At 33.4% G+C, this 15,147-nt stretch overlaps 1 protein-coding gene and 1 pseudogene across 1 annotated transcript; one reads left to right on the plus strand and one right to left on the minus strand.

The window, feature by feature from the left end:
* Positions 1-3,704: 3,704 nt before the first annotated feature.
* Positions 3,705-7,344, plus strand: LOC120144087 (aspartic proteinase 39-like). The gene is made up of 10 exons (XM_039158243.1): positions 3,705-4,090; positions 4,469-4,598; positions 4,696-4,946; positions 5,053-5,280; positions 5,475-5,637; positions 5,789-5,862; positions 5,969-6,065; positions 6,337-6,403; positions 6,680-6,751; positions 6,949-7,344. Exons 1-10 carry the CDS (start codon positions 3,849-3,851, stop codon positions 7,107-7,109), a joined length of 1,485 nt encoding a protein of 494 aa, XP_039014174.1. The 5' UTR covers positions 3,705-3,848; the 3' UTR covers positions 7,110-7,344.
* Positions 7,345-9,268: 1,924 nt separating this feature from the next.
* Positions 9,269-15,147, minus strand: part of LOC120144060 — a 38,755-nt pseudogene continuing 32,876 nt past the window's right edge.

Below are 15,147 nucleotides of genomic sequence, written 5' to 3' on the forward strand. Positions count from 1 at the left end.
TCGAAACATGAACTCCAGTTTCGCAACACAGTTTTCAAATTCGCAACGCTAATTACCGATATAGGTAAACACAACTATTCACAACTCAGTTTTCAAATTCGCAACGCTAATTACCGATATAGGTAAACACAACTATTCGTAACTCAGTTTTCAAATTCGAAACGTGAATTTCGTTTTCGCAACTCGAATTTCGTAACGCTAATTACCGATATAGGTAAACACAACTCAGTTTTCAAATTATCGAATTCGGATTTTTACCGAATTTTTTCTACCGAGTTTACCTATATCGGTAATTTAGTTGCGAAATTGGCAAATTCGAGTTGTGAAAATCGCGTTGTGAAACGAAATTCGCGTTGCGAATTTGAAAACTGAGTTACGTGTTTACATGTATCGGTAATTAGCGTTGCGAATTTGAAAACTGTGTTGCGAAACTGGTGTTCGCGCTGCGATTTTGAATCGCGTTGCGAATTTGTTGGTTATTTTCATAAATCCAAAAAAAGTTAGTTAAAATCGAATATTACAAGGCATTTTCGGTCACTGAAGTTATTTTCTCTATAATATATAGTATTGAATCCCCGTTTCGTTGGGTATCTACAATTTTAGTTAATTAATATAAAATTAAATTTTATTAAAAAATTATTTATTTAAAAGTTTCTCCTTTAAAACGTACTTATATTAATACACTTTTATTAATTATGAAATAAAATTTATGATAGTTATTTAGGGTGGAATAATCTATTTTAACATGTAGGTCGAACCATATATGTACTAAATCAACGAAACAACGAGTAAATACATAATTGGGTTCTATGTATGCATCTAAAAAAACAAGAGGTTTTCCAAAATAAAAGAAAAGGAAAATATTTTTTCCGAACAAATCGAGTTAAAATAGACTTGTAATTTTTTTATTTTACTTATATTTAAGATCGTTCGATGAGTAAAAATAAATAATTGAGATAAATAGTAGGAAATGTTAATATATTCACTGAAAATAAATAAATTAATCTCATTCACTTATTTTTATTTATCCAATAATTTTAAATATGTATAAAACTAAAAGAATTTTACCGTATGTAAATTAATTTAATCTTATATATATTGGAATGTGACAAAATCGACGGTGGCTAAGATATCATCTTTGCCATCTTAAATTCATAAATAGATACGTATGTTATAATAAAACGTGTGCTATATGAAACATTTGGCAAAACCTAAAGCGACCGTTACTTTGATCGTTTCAAAGTCTTGAAATGAAATTCATTTCAAGCAAATCAATCATAATCGTTATACCATTCTTTGTCATAGAATATTTGATAAACTATCTATTTAGTCATTTACTTAATTTTAGATTTTTATTTTGGCCAGTTAATTATTTTCTATAAAATATTATATTTATTATGTTTGAGTCTTCTATTAATAAAAAATTAACGGTGCTATCATATTTTTATTTTTATATCGTTTTCTCTTTCATTGTTATCAATCGAGAGACATTTAATCATTTAATTTGGTTAATTTCAAAACTTATAAATACTTTAAATAGTGTTAAACTTCACAGAATTAGAGGCTAAGACTCCTTCAGCACGCCATATAGTTTCGTCCCTGCATAAATCTTCTTTTATAATTTAAATTTCAGAGTACAAATAGTGTATATATAATTTTATTAGAATACTTGAAATATAGTTCAACTTAAAATGACGAGAGGCTAAGACTCCTTCAAAGCACCATATACTTTCATCCCTACATAAATCTTCTTTATAATCTAAATTTCACAGTACAAATAGTATATATATAATTTTATTAGAGTTCTCTTAATATTTATAATAAACAATTCAAAACTTTATTAGCATTTATATCTTTCTTATAAACTATATCTTGAAAAGTTTTGTATATATTATATGCTAATCCTCTTTGTGAAGTTTCATAATTTTTTTTATTTAAATGGTTATAAAAACAATTTATTATAAAAAAAAGTTAATATTTATCAAAACTAAAAGAATAGTTGATTATATTTATATTTATAAGAGCAATAAATAAATGAGCGGTGGATTTTTATATTAAAAAGAAAACTAATTCTTACTAACACTCAGATAGTTTAGTGAGATGAGATGTTACATTTTTTAAATAAAATCAAATATTCGAATCTTAATGATTGAGAATGGAATTGGGTTGAGAAGGTCGCTTCGTATTAAGTCCATATAAAATCCAATACAGATTAGTCAATTAATAGATTATATATCGTTGGTTAATTCAAAAAGAAAAAAAAAAGCAATTCTTAAAAGCAAAATTGTCCCACAAATTTAATTGGGAATTCAGTTCCCATATAATTGTGCCTTTACAAAGCTTTTATGAGTCATAGACCATAATCTTAGATTGCTATCTAAGAAATCTCTCTTGTTTGAATTTTCCACTCGTTTTCCTTTTAACTCTTTCAACAACTGTTTTTTTTATTGTACACACTTTTACTATGCATATATTATTTAAATTTGTATTTTTAAATTAAATGATATAATGTATTTGATTTTATGTCTTCATATATAACATATAAAAAATAATGTTATCAAATTTAATTTAATTTAATTTTTAATTTTCTTAGTAAATTTATGGATTTAAAGTTTTAAAATATGCTAATCGGTTTCTTATTGGTAAACAACATTTTTGTAATCAAGGAACTTAATACATATTCAACTATTCAAGCACGCCTAAACTTACTTTCTCACACATATATACCCAATTTAACATAATAATAATAATAAAGGTAAATTATAAATTTTATCACTTAATTTTTTTCTAATTTTATTTTGATCACTGAAATTTAATTTTTTGAATTAAATTATTCAACATTTGATTTGCTTCTATTTTAGTTACTCCACTAAGCACTTTAATAACATTATAACTGGATATCTATTTTTTAAAATAAAATGACCCTAAAACTTTCTAATTTTCTAAGAAAACCCTGATTTAAATTTCTAGCTATTAAACGTCTTCTAAATCTCAACGATGAGAAGGTAAAGAAAAAGGTGGTGGACTATATGTCTTGATTTTAAGTTGAACAAATGGTGGATATTATAAATTTAAGCGATTCGGGGCTTTGTGAGTTTTGGATTTTTATTTGAGTTTTGTGAGTTTTAACGTATTTTTGAAAAATTAAATTAAATTGATAGAGTGATAGGGGACAATGAAACGAGCTCGTCAATGTCTTGGGTGATCAGAGAAAATAAGAAGAATGATGGTTTTGATTATAAAACTTTCATCTTTGAGAGAAAAACATAAAATTAAAAAGAAAAAAATAAAAGAAAATTGAAATAGATGACATGAGGCTATCATGTCTAGAAAAGTAATCAATTCCGAACACATGGTTGTTATTATGTCCCTTCTGGCTTCGTTTATGATATAAAGTTTAAGTGAACAAAATAGAAATAAATCAAAAAATTAATAATTAAATTAAAAAAAATTCAATAATCAGTGATCAAAACAATAATGAGATTAAAGTTGCTTGATAAATTTGATAATTTACCCTAACAATAATAGTGAAACATGCTTTATAGAAACAATTTTTAAGCAAATAAAAAAAATATATAAGTAAGCAACATTAACGTAATCCATATCGTGTTGAATATTTCTCTCTCTGTTTCCTTTTAAGCTCTCTCTCTCGAACTATGTCCTCTATGTTCTCAAACCCAAACTCATTCCTTCTAAATCCTTCTCTCCGAATTATCTTCCTTGTTTTCTAGTTTTCCACTATAACCCATTTCCCTCTTTTCTTATCTCACAGAGAAATAATTGTGTTAAAAGAAGAACAAAGACATTGAACAGTACTACAGAGGTTCTGTAAGAGAAGGAAGGGGGAAATGGCGGCGGCTTTTCCCGCCTGGATTATGATAGCGGCCTTCCTTTTTGAGGCTGCGTTAGTTGTGGGTGGTTTTCCTTCAACTTTGCTGCTGGAGAGAAGGATTCCCCTGGCGAGTCATGAACTCGAGCTGAGTCAACTCAGAGAGCGTGATAGACTCAGGCATGGAAGGTTGCTTCAGTCTTCCTCTGGTGGTGTCGTAGATTTTCCTGTTCTGGGCACCTATGATCCGTTTCTCGTTGGGTAACTAAGTTCAAATAAAATTTCTTAAAAGCTTTTTTTTTGGGTTTTGTTTTTTATTTTTTATTTTTTTTGGAGGTTAGGTTTCTAAATTTGGATTTAAATCTTAAAATATTTGATAAATTTTCTATGTAGGGTATTTACTATTTAAATGAAATTTATCATTTTCATTAGTTTACTCTCTGTTCTTCATTTGGGTAAAGTTGTTTACTGTCTCTTTTTTCCTTTTCCCTTGCAACTAGTCCTCCTTCCTTTTCCTTCAGAATTCATTAATCATATTTTACAAATAGTTCCCCCCTTCTTTTTCTCTGGTTTTACTTTGGCTTTTTGCTACTTTCACTTTCATTTTTTTTCTTTTAATTTACTGATTTTTTTTGGTAGGCTATATTACACCAAAATACAATTAGGTTCTCCTCCAAGGGAATTTTATGTACAGATTGATACAGGAAGTGATGTTTTATGGATAGGGTGCAATTCCTGCAATGGTTGTCCTCAAACTAGTGGCCTTAAAGTAAAATTCGCTTTTCCTTGTATATGTTCTTACTGTTTCTCTCAGTTGTGTAGTTGATTGAAAGAAAAAGACTTGAGCAACATTGTTTTTCTTACAGATTGAACTTAATTTGTTTGATCCTGGAAGCTCATCAACAGCTTCATTAGTCCCATGTTCGGACCCAAGATGTCGAGCAGGTCTCCAATCATCGGATTCTGGCTGTTCGAGCCAGACCAATCAGTGCAGTTACACATTTCAGTATGGAGACGGTAGTGGGACATCGGGCTATTATGTTGCTGATTTGTTGCATTTTAATTCAATTCTCGAGGGATCTGTGACTACTAATTCTACGGCACCTATTATGTTCGGGTGAGCTGTATAATCCGTCGATGTTGCCATGCTAATCGTGTTGTTTTGAATTTGTTTGATTAGATAGTGGATTTGTTGGCTTAAAAGTTCATGGATTGTGAAACAGGTGTAGTGTGTTGCAGACCGGGGACTTGACAAAGTCGGATAGAGCGGTTGATGGAATCTTTGGGTTCGGGCAGCAGAGTTTGTCTGTAATCTCTCAACTTTCTTCACTGGGAGTAACACCTAGAGTGTTTTCCCACTGCTTGAAAGGGAATAATGGCGGTGGTGGTGTACTTGTTTTTGGTGAGATCGTGGAGCCAAATATCGTTTATACGCCACTTTTCCCATCACAGTATGTGCTCTTTTCTCGGGAAGAAATTCTTACCGTCTCTTTCTTGTTTTATCTCGTCATAGCTGGACTTGTAACTCTAGTTTTTCATCTGACATTTAGATTTGTAGTCCCTGCATATAAATATTGTGTATAATTGGAACATATAAGGTTTCATAGGCTATATGCTTAACCAGTCTTGCACCACAAAATTTCAGGCCTCACTATAATCTTGATCTGCGGAGCATTTCAGTTGGTGGACAAGTTTTATCAATAAATCCATCAGTGTTTTCAACATCGAGCAACCAAGGAACAATAGTTGATTCCGGTACAACTTTGGCATACCTAGCTGAGGAAGCTTATGATGCTTTCATGAGTGCTGTAAGTGTCAACCTAGGTTTTAGCGATACTTGGACATCATTAAGGGGATCGATCATCACTAGAAAAAATGCTTTTCGCCTGCTATTCTTGTCTTTCTGGTATGAATTTGTATATCACGAGTTTAATGATTAAAGATTCTCTTGTTGTGCAGATCACAAACACTGTTTCACAAACTGTGCGCCCTATTCTTTCCAAAGGAAATCAATGCTACTTAATAACCTCCAGGTTGACTCCCCACTGATATTATTTCATTTTATTTCATCGACTGTCGATCTTCAAAGATGATTGTAACTCGTATGCGTAACTGACGTTATGTTAACATTCTGTTCAGCGTCAATGAAATATTCCCTCAAGTTAGTCTGAACTTTGCTGGTGGTGCATCCTTGATTTTAAACCCGCAGGACTATCTTGTACAGCAGAATTCTATCGTGAGTTAAAGCTTTGGACATACGTACATAGATTAGTATATCCTGCATAATATTTTCTTTCTCTATTATATGGTTTGTCTTGTTTTCTTCATTCAAACAAGACTATTAGGTGCTGCTTTGTGACTTTGTGTTGCTCACCCGATGTTCTTTGTTGTTTCTTTTCTTTATTTACTGCTTTAATCTAACCATTAGCCAATGTGTAAAATTTAGTTTTACTCTGAGTGATTCCTTGAATTTATGAATCTTGAAAATGGGGACTCTGATATTACAGGGTGGTGCTGCAGCATGGTGCATTGGCTTTCAGAAAATCCAGGGTCAAGGGATAACAATTTTAGGAGGTATTTTCTTGGCACAGAATGTTTCACTCGATTACGTTATATACTTGTTCAGAGACTTGATGAATTTCCGGATTTCTATAAAGTGTTTAATTTTGAAAAAGAAATATCTGATTGAGAGCTATTTATAGGTCTAAAATCTGATTGAGACAGTTATTTGTAGGTCTAATAACATTACCTTTATGTATGAAATTTGTTTGTTTTGATCACTTTGCTGGTTGTTCTTTGCATGTACCATGCAGCAATCCATAAACATTTCCCTTTTCTTTTTGGCTGTAGATCTTGTTCTAAAAGACAAAATCTTTGTTTATGATTTGGCAAATCAACGGATCGGATGGACCAACTATGACTGTAAGTGTGATAAGCTTTAAGATTTTGCATTAGAATACAGATGCATCCAATGATCTAGACTGCAATCGGCACTTCCACTATGACGATGATAAAGAATATTTTAATAATGATGTTAATTTCCGGATCACCAGTGCACATGCCATTTTATTTCACTGAATTTACGACTCTGAATCTGCTACATTGTGTATTATGATTAGGTTCAATGTCTGTCAACGTCTCAACAAATGTTAACACGGCAAGAACTGAATTCGTAAACGCAGGGCAGATGAGCAATGATGGTTCATCGCTGGATCAAACACGAATCATGATAACTTTCCTTATACCTATAATCGTGATTACTGGTCTACTGTTCTTGTAGCGTATATTGTAAGGATTGGGAACTTAACACTTACATTGCGCATCTTCTCACTAATCTACCTCAACCAATAGAACCACACAGCTAGCTTGTGGCCAGCTGATGGATGTATAATACAATTGTTAGGGGTTATTTTCAAGGCTCTGTTACCGTGATCGTGTAAAATTACAGATTTCGGCAATTTACTGTGATTAACTATGTATTTTATATTCATATACGGTCCATTTTGGCAGCAAAATGGAATTTATTAAACCTTGAGTTTTTAACTTCAAGCAGATAATAGGAATGCAAGATACTTTGTTTTGCTGGGACCAAATCTTTATAGAAAATGACAATGATGACTGTTTATCAGTTGAAAATTATTTAGAATGGTGCAATAAAGCAAAATTTGTAAGAAAATATGAAGTTCAATACACATTTCATGTGTGATTCAAAACATAATTATCTACAGCGACATGTACTGTAACTAAACCAACCAAAAACTGTACATCTTGACATGTACCATAACTAAACCATCCACCAAATTGTTCAGAATTCACAAGCAGAAAACGAGTCTGTAATTGCAAGGGTTAGAAGTTTACTCAGCAGTAGAACATTACTTCCTTCACATTGTCTTTGATGCTGGGCAGGGGGCGAAACTGGGCATTCTGTTCCTTAGGTTTTCGGCTGCCACCAGTAGAGCCACCGACCGACATCTCTTCTTCAACATAATGCCTTGCCCTAAAAGCAGCTAGATGGGCATAATAAGCTGGCGGCACTGCAAATGTAATCAAAATATTGACTGACTACCTACTTTAGAATTAGAAACAGATTTAAGAAAAGAGAAATATCACTAACCTATAGAAACCGATCTAGTACACCTTGCACAACTAGATGAGGCAAAATAATAAGTTAGAAGTTACTCTGAGCATTATTTATTCACAGTAGTTAAAGATTACAGAGAAAGTAATAAATACATACGTATAGCATAAATTGTAGGTGAGCGTCTGCAAACTGTCTGCACTGAACCTGTTTTCATCATACAGGACATGATAATGGGTGGGCTTGCCAGTTCCCTGCACAAGAAAAATAATTGAATACATTTAGTATCAGAAAAGAGAAGAATATCAAAATAGGTCTAAAAAGATCAAGGCAAGCTTAGTTTACCTGATTCCCAGCATGACTTTTAAGATAAAAATCAAACTGTGTGGGGTGACAAATCTTGCTGTCCACAACAGTGCCTGCAAGACGGTATGATATTGGATTATGCTGGTGTCCAGTTATTAGATATATGATTATGCTGTTGTTCAATTATGAAACATTTTTTACCTGGCAAGGCATTGCGGCTCTTATCAGTTTTACTACGGTCATTGTGGTTAGTAGGAAATAAGCGAGTATGATGCCTTTTCTGCACCACAACAAAAGTAACCGGTGGCAAATATTCTTTATCAGAAGCCTAAACACCAAAAAGCATTGCAAAAACAAAAAAGAGGACAACTCTATTAAGTGAATTCTGTTATCGCTAACTCTATTAATACGCTGCTGTTGACGTATGGACGGGATTTATTCGAAAGATGGTAAAAGACAATCATAATATAGTGCTGTTATTAAATGTCTAGACAGAAATTACTCAAAAACTTATGGAAGCTACTTTGTCCAAGAAATAGCCATGCTACAAAGCACCACAAAAGATAACCTGTTAGGTATGGCTCATAAATATACCAGTAAAAAGGACAGGAGATGGAGCGGAGTGAGCGAAGCGAACATCAACTGTCCTTACAAAGAAAGTCTCATTGTGGGGTTACGAATTATGTGGGTTAGGGGTGCAGGGGCGCAGCCCCGCGGTACGGTACAAGGTTGATTTTGTAATTATGTACCAGGGTTTTCTATTATAAATAGAGATGTAACCTAGACCTAAAATATCATTGAATAAAACTTCTAGCGCCGCCTAGGCACCGAGGACGTAAGCACATTGCCGAACCTCGTAAAATTCTCGTGTTCTTTTGTTTTCTTTACCCGTTTTCGTCAACATAACCAAATTGAATACCTTACGTATAGCATCCATTTCATGGAGTAAAACTTGACTGAATTGACCTTCACTCACACCATCTATGCCAGATTACGTAACAGTTATCAGAAAAAAAGCTAAAAAAGTACAAGGAATTGGATAGTCAGAAACAATATTAACCTGTAGAAAATAATCCTAGAAGGTTTTTGTTTGTTGGTTGACTTGTAGAAAGCAAGAAGCAATTCCCTGAAGAGAACAAGAAATGGTCGATGAATGAAGTAGAACATTTCTAATAACTAAAGCCGGGAGCCTGAAATAAATCTATATCTACTTCCCTACCTTATCATACCATCATGAGCTACTATACCCGTTACTGGATGCTTAGTAGTTTTATAGAAGACCTGGATTATTTCCTCCCGATGAGGCTGTGCGGAGACAATGCCACGGTACTTGGTTATCTCTGGCCAGTCCATTGAAGCAACTACCTGCAGCCGGCCAATAACCCTCTTAACACGAGGAACAGAAATAAGATGACAAAGAACAAAGAATATGCTTACTGCAGCAATTGAAGAACTAGAATCTTCTCCAGGCTGAGGATGAGAGACATCCGCACCAAATATAATTGTAGGCTTATCAGTCACAAGCGGAATTTTCTTTTGAATTGCATCATTCAGTACGGTATTTCGCCCCCCGACCTAATTAATATACAATTCTCAAGAAAGAGAAAAAATAACAAAAAGTGGCAGCACCAACATCAAATCAACAGTGCGGCAGAAAAAATACCTTAACATTAATCTTCAGAGCAAGGTTTTCAAAATATTGTTTCCTATACTCTGAAGGTATATCAGGCTTACAGCATTGTGAAACAATACCTAGTTCAGTTTCACAAATGCGCTTGATTTTTCCTGCAAGCAAAAAGAGTAATTGCACAAAGAAAACCCAACATTACCCATTTACATTGTATCAGAGTCTCATACCATATGGGCCAGTTTGATCAGGACCATCGGGTAGGATGACTATCAACAATTGAAGTGGCCTATTCTCGTCAGCAGACTTCCTGTAAATCTTCAAGAGAGTTTGATTTATGCTATCAGTAGGAGCTGCAGAACACATTTCGATTGAAGCAGTTTCACGGAACTCCTACAATAAAGGATGGACAATGAAGTCAATCCTTACTCGACTTAAAAAAAAAACTAATATATGCACCTACAAAAAAACACACCATACCATTCCTTTGTTGTTACACGTCTCCACCAGCTCTTTACAAAAGGCTTTATACATATTCTTATATTTCAAGGAGAAGTTGACGCAAGTCCAGAAATCCACTCTCCCACCATTGACCATTTTCTGCAGAAAAAAAATGTTGATACTTAAAACCCAGTAAAGGAAATTTCACAAAAGAATGCTAGAATACTGATCAGAGCTTAAACAATATTAAACCACAGAAAAATGACCGGAAACCCGTAAGAACTTTGTAAGGAATTGGAAGAGTGATGCATATGATGAACTCTAGAGCAAGAGCAGGCCAAAAAATCATTCTAATTGTAGACATCGATTTTTTCATTTAAATTTATTATTATTATTAAAATTATTATTATTAGTATTATTATTAGTATTATTATTATTATTATTATTATTATTATTTATTATTAATATTAATATTATATATTATTATTTAATAAATAATTACAAAACCCGGAGCCCAATAATCAAGCCCGTTTTACACAACCAAAACCGGCCCAATCTAGTCCAGACTTAGCAGAACCCTTCTAGGGTTTCTATCTCATCCCCAGCCGCCAGACGATCTCCACCGTTGGATCTGGCAAGATCCACGGTCCAAGTTTTACAACAAAACCCTAGGGTTATGATACCCTAGGGACCACGCGGCCGCCGCTGTCGCCACCACCAACGACGCCCTCGCCAGAAGCCTCCAGAAGGCCAGCTGCTCCCCACATGTCACGGCTATGGGGTGAGTCACCACATAGCTCGGTGACTCACCGAACTTCCCCCTCTAGACCGGTCCGAGCATGGCTCGGTGGTGGCTATAAAAGCCACCGGATCCTGCAAAACAAAGGAGAGACAGAGAACAGAAAAAAAAAGAAGAAGAAGAAAACGAAAGGAAGGGATAACCACAGCAAGCCAACACAGAACAACCCAACAGCCAAATATCTAAAGAAAAGAGAAGAGAGAAACTTACCGAGGAAACTGCAGTCATCGGAGCCTCCTCGTGCCGTCGGAAAACCGAGAGTCAAAGGTAAAAAAAACTTTAGATCTAGGTCGATCTAAGGAGATTTAGGGTAAAAGGAGGTCGGAATTGGCCTTTAGGAGCTCAAATCCTTAATTTGGTGTAATTTGGTAATCTCCGGCCACCGGAGACGGCGGCCGGCGGCGGCGATCGGAGCCTGAACAGGGTGGTCAACGGTGGCCGGTTTCCCTCCGGCGAGGGAAACTTAGAGAGAAGCGAGAGAAAAAAATTTCTCTCGTTTGAGAGAGAGAAGGGAGAAAGGAGAATGAGAGAGCTGGCCCTTCGGGCCAGCCGTTTGGGGATTTATACCCCTCCTCAAACGACGTCATTTTGGGAGGGGTATGTCTGTAATTTCGCGCATGGCTAAATTCTTTCCGTAGCCATCCAAGTTTTATAATTATTCATTTTAGTCACTGAAATTAATTTCTGAACATTTTAATTCAGTTTTTGAATTTTATTTTATTATGTTTTAGTCCTTACCAATATTAAATAATATATTTAGGTAAATATCAAATTTAGTCCCTTATAGTTTAGAATTTTTTATTTTAATCCCGTATTAATTAATTAGGTTAAATTACACTATTAACCATTATCTTTCATAATATTTCAAATTATTATCTTTATTTTTGATACTTTATATTTAGTTTTATAATTTTAATTTCTTTTATTTTGATCATTATTTAATTACAATATTATTTTGTTATCACTTTTATATTTTAATTATGGCTTTAATTATTATTTTATTATTATCTTAGTCTTATAAATATATTTATATTAATATTATAAAAATTATAATTTATTTAAATCATTTTTATGAAAAATTATTACATTTTTAATATTTATTTATTAATATCGAAGAAAAGAACTGTCTTAAAGCACCTAGAAGTTCTTTTCTGATATTCTTAAATAAATAAATATCCTATTTTTTTAATAAATTATATATTAATTATTTTTTTGAAAAAAATGTTTTTTTAGTTATTTATTTATTAATATCGAAGAAAAGAGCTGTCTTAAAGCACCTAGAAGCCCTTTTCTGATATTTCTAAATAAATAAATATTTTATACATATTAATATATTTTCTTTAAATTATTTGAAATAACATAATTATGAATTAAATATATTTTGAATTTTTAAATTTCTAATAATAGAGACAATTTATAATTAAAAAGTACCAATTTTGGGCGTTGTAGGGGTGCTAATCCTTCCCTAAACGTAACCGACCACGAATCCCTTTTTATTATTAAAAGAAAGAATTTTTGGTTATAAACGCAGATCAGTTCATCTTTTAATTAATGTTTTCTTAAAAACTCTGTTAAAAATAATTCTTAGGTATTCGACCTACCTGACCCAAAAGGCCGATGGCGACTCCCAAATTATTTTCAAAACCATTTATTCACATCAATTTTCCCGTCAAGTAAAAAATTCGTGCCCGGACGAAAACCGGTTACGACAGCTTGGCGACTCCGCTGGGGACGGTCAAACTTTTAAAATCAATTATAAATTGTCTCTATTAATTATAAATTAAAAAATTCATATATTTGATTTATAATTCTTTCTTTTCAAATTTTTTATATACTTATTATTTTCATAATATTTATATATTTTCTTATTAATATTTCATTATTTGTAAGTATTTTATTATTTATTTTTCTGTCAGAGGTTTGAACATTTCTCCTCACACACAACACTTGCATAACATAAAGCTCTATAATTGATCTTGTCCCTTTTAAGTGGAAGTGAAAGCGACGTCTTCGTGAGAATTTATTCTCTGTGTCAGACCTAGCTAGTAACTTTCGGGGTTCATATGCTCTATGTCTTCGTGAGAATTTATTCTCCGTGTCAGGCATAGAGAAATGTATCCCCTCGAATTGAACTTGATCCACTTTAGTCTGTGATGGACTAGGATTAAGGGTGAACAGCAGCCCAAGGGGGCATCAACAGGGACAGTTCGAGTACCTTTACTCCTAGAACTAAAAACCTGCATATAATAAACCCTAGAAATTCTCCTAATCTAAGACAATACTGAAACCATTTCCATAGGTATACACAAAGGAGAAATAAGTTTTAGTTTTTAATTTATTATTTTTTCTGAATAAATGCCTACGAACTAAAAATCATGCGGTTAGGTTAATTTTTCCTAACAAAACATGGAACTAGAAAGCATGAGGTTAAGATTTATACCTTGATAGATAGATTTTTTATTAGTTGGTACTAACTATTTTATTTTTTTCTCATTTCTTTTGTTTGCATTGCATGATCATAGCATAACCAAAAAGGTGTTTACTAGAAAGACTGTTCATCGTATTGGAAAGAAATCGTAAATGGACAAAAAGTTTTATGATCAAACAAAATATGATGCGGCCAAGAAAAGACATCCCGAGGGAACTCCGAGGATAGAAGAGAGCTATGCACCTAGAGATCATGTGTCCATTAAGGATCAAGAGGAGATACGAGAAACAAGAGAGAAGATGTCCAAGATGATGGATAAAATATATGTTTTGGCCAAAAGAGAAGAGATTCCTGCACAGAAAGAGAGAAAGCTTAATGAACATAATCCTGCAATCTCAAATATGCAAGGGACTTCTGATCCTAATCAATTGGAGAAGTTACAGACAATCATCATCCGTATTCACAAGTCATCTGGAGATACCAAAGAAATGATGACAATTGTAAAAGCTTCCAGAGAAGAGAAGAAATCATGTAACCTGAAATCATCGAAGTTTAGTATGCTCCCGATATCTAAAACTCAGGTTTAATTCAAGACAAAAGGTGGTTCTCATCTTGATACTATCCTCATATCATATAAAGAGTTGTATGAGAAGCTACTTGAAGCACGAGAAGTGGATCCATATTATATAAAACCGTTCCAACCTCCGTATCCAAATTGGTATGACATCAACGTTCATTCTGAATATCATGCCGGAGCTCAAGGACATACCATCGAGAATTGTCTTGCCTTCAAACGCCGAGTCCAAAGTCTTTTGGATCATGGAACCTTACAATTTATGGTAAATGATCGACCTAGTTCGGTAACCGAGGGTCCTGATAGATTAATACCAAAAGTCTTCAAAGGTAAGAATATCAGTAGGGGCGCCCAGAGAGAAGAAGATTTGCTGAGGTTTGAAGCTCAAATACGTCATTTGAAGATTGAAAACGATAAATTGAGCACTAAAATGGAAACCATACATGAAGATTTCCAGAAGGTCAGTCAAGCCTTTCAAAATGCTGGCATAGGGAACACCCCAGAAGAGTGGATAGCAGGGGTCACCAAACTGAAAAAAAAAAAGTTGCAACATACATGAAGATCTTGTCCAAAAACTTTTTGAACACAAATGTTCTCTCACAAGGGAAAATGAGCAACTCCGAGAATTGACATATGAGATGAAAGAACACCAGAATGTCATGGAAGAAGCTGCAGTCTAGACAAGCAATATGGTCCATAAGCTGATAAACTAACTTGGTTTTAGAGAAGAAAATGGGAAAGTTATTCCCTATATGTAAAGTTTTGTTGAAGTTAGGACTAAAAGTTGTCCCCTACATGTAATAGTTTTGTTTGATGTACTGAAGCTTTTGTGTTCAATGAAATCTGTTCTAAGATGATCACTCTTAAGTAACACCTTTTCATACATGCATTTACATTTTGTATCTGTGCATTTTCATTTTGTATTTTTATTTTTTATATCTTTGAATTGCACATTTTGCATTCTTATTTTTCCATTTATGCATTTTTCACATTTTTTAAGTACTGTCATGTACTTTAATTATAAAAACATGTTAATAATTAATGAAAGGTTTTGTAACAGTAAAA

Source organism: Hibiscus syriacus, unplaced genomic scaffold, assembly GCF_006381635.1.
Source record: "Hibiscus syriacus cultivar Baekdansim isolate YM2019G1 unplaced genomic scaffold, ASM638163v2 tig00110879_pilon, whole genome shotgun sequence".
Taxonomy (NCBI): Eukaryota; Viridiplantae; Streptophyta; class Magnoliopsida; order Malvales; family Malvaceae; genus Hibiscus; species Hibiscus syriacus.

Coding starts and splice junctions, on each gene's coding strand:
- LOC120144087 (XM_039158243.1), top strand. CDS start 3,849: ATGGCGGCGGCTTTTCCCGCCTGGATTATGATAGCGGCCTTCCTTTTT. Junction 5,281..5,474: donor ACGCCACTTTTCCCATCACA/GTATGTGCTCTT, acceptor ACAAAATTTCAG/GCCTCACTATAATCTTGATC. Junction 5,863..5,968: donor TGCTACTTAATAACCTCCAG/GTTGACTCCCCA, acceptor CATTCTGTTCAG/CGTCAATGAAATATTCCCTC.